The following is a 5,062-nucleotide window of genomic DNA, read 5'->3' on the forward strand; positions in this document are numbered from 1 at the left end:
AATTCAGCTGCTCATGTCGAAAAGCCTTCGACTGCTAATGATGAAGCAGAAGAATAGATTGTATGCGGCCTTTTTAATGTTGTTTGTTATTTTTAATTTTGAATATTTTAAATACCTCAGAACACTTTAATCTAAGAACATATATGGGAAGGCTTTTTTATCTATGGGTTCTTTATATCTTCACTTGTTTTTCTTTATCATTTCATTTCTTTATTGTGTGAGGAGTATTATCTTTTATTAATTTTTACAAGACTTTGTTTGAATTTGACTACTGAAACTATTTATGCTAGCTTAAAAACTCGAACATGGTCAACCCGACAAACCCGTGTTTGACCCAAAAACAAATGAATAAGCAATCTCGGTATCGACCGCGGACGGGCTCGGGGACGTGGTCCGCGGTCGAGCACAAATCGATCCAAGCTATCTGCCTGGAATCTGCGGACAGCTCTCGTCCTTGTAAAAATTCGACCACACTGCCCGCATTCCACGGACTGCCTTCGTCTGCCGTACGTGTCTGCGGTTCGTCCAATCTCTACTTTCACTTCTTTTGACTCAAGATGGCTCCAAACACCTCCAAAAACTCCAAAAGGATACTCCACCACCTAGAAAGAATATATGCATGGAAATGCAACTAATGGTGCCTAAATGCTAATCTAAATGATCAATATGCATACTAAGACAAAAGGATACTCCAACATTTACGCAACTATTAAAACGAATTAAATATGCTTAAAAAATCGAAGACTTGTGATTAGTTTAAAATTATTGTCGACATTTAATTTTTTTAAACGAAAAAAGGCAATGGCAGAGACTTGTAAATAACTTGAAAAGGCAAGGGCAGAATCCTATTAGGTATTCTGCTTTAATAGTATAAATACATAATTAATAATTTGAAACAATAAATTAAATTTTTGCATGCAAACTGTAAAATTGTTGTATTTGAAAATATTATATTTAACTTAGTAATATAGTAAATATTAAAATTATATACCACTAATCATGTAAATTACATATTTATATGAACAAAAATTAAAATAATCACCCGAAGGAGATAATTACAAATATTTGTGTGTACTCTATTGTTATGCACACACAATCAGCCTACCACCTACTACTTCTGATATATATACATAGAGAAAACTATGTGATATATCAACTTTAATATAATGCAAACACGTGTTACGCATTGAAAGGAATAATACAAATAACTACGCGCATTTATATATACATCGTTCTTTAAATAAAATAGCTTAAATTTCTTAATTCTGAAGTCATTTAAAGAAAAAGGACAGATACAAAAAAAATTCCAAAATGAATTCTCATAACGATATGCTGACATGCATATGTAAAAGTAAAATATGTAAGACACATATTTCTCTGTTACTTATTCATATCTCTAACTGTAGTGCATTAAAATATTCCAAAAGATACGTAGACGTATTATTGAGTGAACAAAATAATGAGTGTATCTTTTAATCCAACTTTTGCTCGACTATAAAAAGGAGTCATTCTCCATTAGGTTTTGCCTGCCTCAAGCAAATTTTGAGCTTATCTCATCACTCACTAAACATTATATCTCTCCTCTATATAAAGGGAGTAAGGCAGAGATCCTCTATACATGTTATATAACTAGAGATAAAGTATCGTTTTATTGAGTGTTAAAATACGAATCAACAAACAAAGATGAAAGGTGGAAGTGGAAGCATGGAGAAATTGAAGCCGATATTAGCGATAATATCATTGCAATTTGGGTATGCAGGCATGTACATCATCACCATGGTCTCTTTCAAGCATGGCATGGACCATTGGGTCCTTGCAACATACCGTCATATAGTTGCAACGCTAGTCATGGCTCCATTTGCTCTAGTTTTCGAGAGGTATCGTATCAATGAGTACAAGAATATATCTAGGCAACTACAGATCGAATATAACTGCATAGATGAATAATTCTCTTAATCATTGTGTGTTTTCAGGAAAATTAGGCCTAAGATGACACTACCAATTTTCTATAGGCTTCTTGCTCTTGGAATACTAGAGTAAGTCTCTTTCATTAAGAAGCCATCTTTTTCTCCACAATTAGAAAGTCTGGTTTATAACTTTGAATATTTCCAGTGATTGTGATATTTAACATATATATATATATATATATATATATATATATATATATATATATATTTAAGAGATACATATGTACAAAAAATATATGTTACTAGCCATGTGGATTCCGACCGAACTGTGTTTTAAATTTTATCAAATAAAACACACACTCTGACGAAAACATATGGTATCAACCAAGTAAGGCTTTCATTATAGAAATTACGAGCTACGTGGATTCCAACCGAACCAAACAGGACGAATTGAATCAAGCCGAACCCAAAGTTTTGGTTTTTGGTTCACTTTTAGTTTTTCATTTTTAGATTTGGCTCGAAAGTCCTTTCAAAATTAATTTGGTTTCCGGTTCGGTTCTGATTAACCGAGTGGTTATCCAAATTATTATTAAGAAAATAAATCAATTTATATCAGAATTGGACTGATGTTAACCAATAATCAATTAAACGTAACCGAGGTAAACGAATTCCAGTTAATTTCTGTTCTGAAATTGAAAACCAAAATTAACGGGTAACCAAACCGAACCGAAATTTTATTCGGTCAATTTTTGAATTTTTTTTTTTTTTAAATGGTTAACCGAAAATAAAAAATTTTGGTTCGGTTCGGTTTCTGAAAAAAGAAATATCAGGCCTAGAGAGTACTATTTTGTTTATTTATATACAAGTTCTTAAATAAATCTTATAAATATGGTTAGAAAAATCGGAAGATACTTATGGATTAGTAGTTGTGATGCAAATTCATGAGTTTCGGTACGTTACATTCTTTTTCTGGCCGCTAGTTCGGGCACGTTACAACTTACATAGAGAGAAGAAATACTCACAATTCTTTTTTATTATTTCAAAAACTGACTAACAAATTAATTAGCATTTTTATTTTAAATATCCACTAGAAATAAATATAAGCGTATCAAAATTTACTATTCGAATCCAGACTTCTAACGTGATATTGTAGAAACGTGAAAGTGATGAAATATGTATTGTCTTGGATATTGGAAATGAGATCATCATCCACAACAAACATCTCTAATGTTAAAACTGATTTGTGCTATCCTACGTAAACGTTTTCCTTTTTCATCTTTGGAAAATAAAACTACTCAATTATATAAACCAAAAGATGATGTGAAAGGGCTATCATAATAATAAAGTAAATGTTTGGTTATATGATTCCAGACCCCTTATGGACCAGAACTTCTACTACATAGGATTGAAGTCTACGTCAGCATCGTACACATCTGCGTTTACCAATGCACTTCCCGCCGTCACATTCATTCTCGCCCTCATTTTCAGGTACCTTAAAACTTCGGTAAATTGTCTTAGAGAGATTAAATATGCAATTTATTATTTTGAAATATTGATATATCTAATTAAGTTTTAAAATAAAATGTCTAAAAATCTGTGTACAATGATTAAGATTAATTTGTCAAAATCATTATGGTTTTTGTTTTGGCGTTTTAACCATTTATAATTGTCTAACGCCAAATTTCCTTATAAATCAGGCTTGAGACAGTGAACTTTAGGAAGATACACAGTATTGCAAAAGTTGTAGGAACGGTAATAACGTTGGGAGGAGCTATGGTAATGACTTTGTACAAAGGTCCGGCGATCGAAATCGTGAAAGCTGCACATTCTTCCTTCCACGGCGGCTCAACCACAGCCACTGGCCAGCACTGGGTCACCGGAACCTTAGCCATCATGGGAAGTATCTCCACATGGGCTGCTTTCTTCATTTTACAGGTATAACTAGTTAATTTTTATTTTTTAGCAAAAAAAAAACTAGTTAATTAATGTTTAAATAAAAAAGAAATCAACAAACATGCATTATACGGTTTTATAAATTATCAAAATAATTTTCTGTTTTCAGTCGTTCACGTTGAAACTTTACCCGGCTGAGCTATCCCTAGTGACGTTGATATGTGGGATCGGAACGATCCTAAATTTTGCCGTTTCGATGATATTTGTCCGTGACTTAAGCGCCTGGAAAATCGGCATGGATTCCGGGACACTCGCAGCCGTTTACTCCGTAAGTTAATCATCTATTAGTCACTGGTTAATTTTAATCAATTCTGTATAATAAACCTTATTATTTGATTAAAAAATACTTATTATTATGTGGGATATTTCAGGGAGTGGTTTGTTCAGGCATCGCGTATTACATACAAAGCATTGTGATAAAGCAACGTGGCCCTGTGTTTACCACGTCGTTTAGTCCTATGTGTATGGTTATTACTTCATTCCTCGGTGCCCTTGTTTTGGCTGAGAAAATCCACCTCGGAAGGTAATTAAGATTTCTTTCTATTATGTTAATAACTAAGATAAGTATAATTAACAAGTAATTAACGTTTTAGAGGGTACTGTTGTGACTATGCAGTATAATTGGAGCAGTTTTCATCGTCATTGGACTATATAGTGTGGTCTGGGGAAAAAGCAAAGATGCAGTGAATCCCTTGGATGAGAAAATAGTAGCTCAAGAGCTTCCGATCACTAATGTAGTCAAACAGCACGGTCATGATCTCTCGGGAGCTCAACCGAACGGTCTTGATGTCTCGAGTGCACCAACTAACGGTGGGTCTGCAAATACCTAAATCAGCCCCGAAGAGAAAAAGAAGACGGAGCACTAGAAAGGACCAGTACAAGCCCACACCTGCAAACGCCCTTAACTTTAGTATCTTTACATATTTTTATGTTTTCTCTGCTTTTACTTCTTGTATTTTGAAATTTCAAGGAAAATAATGAATGAATCATTTGGCAAAATTTGCGCCTAAAACAAAAACAATTGTCAAAATGTTACCCAAAAAACAATTGTCAAATCCTATAGAATCCAAGAATCTAGTGTCAAAATTTGGATATTTCTTTTACTAAAAGGTTTTCGTATTTAAATATTTTTGATTTTTTTGTATATATGAAAATAATTTTATTTTTTTTTAAAACAATATAAAAGCTCATAAGCTTCTAAT

General features: G+C 33.0%; 1 protein-coding gene across 1 annotated transcript; it reads left to right on the forward strand.

Annotated features, from left to right (window-relative positions):
- Nucleotides 1–1,518: 1,518 nt before the first annotated feature.
- LOC106371892 (WAT1-related protein At1g44800) lies at nt 1,519–4,859 on the forward strand. Its single transcript, XM_022689790.2, has 7 exons — nt 1,519–1,877; nt 1,974–2,036; nt 3,279–3,395; nt 3,605–3,842; nt 3,970–4,128; nt 4,232–4,383; nt 4,477–4,859. Exons 1-7 carry the CDS (start codon nt 1,684–1,686, stop codon nt 4,688–4,690), a joined length of 1,137 nt encoding a protein of 378 aa, XP_022545511.2. The 5' UTR covers nt 1,519–1,683; the 3' UTR covers nt 4,691–4,859.
- Nucleotides 4,860–5,062: the final 203 nt, after the last annotated feature.

The sequence above is a fragment of the Brassica napus genome, chromosome A8 (genome assembly GCF_020379485.1).
Source record: "Brassica napus cultivar Da-Ae chromosome A8, Da-Ae, whole genome shotgun sequence".
Lineage (NCBI taxonomy): Eukaryota > Viridiplantae > Streptophyta > Magnoliopsida > Brassicales > Brassicaceae > Brassica > Brassica napus.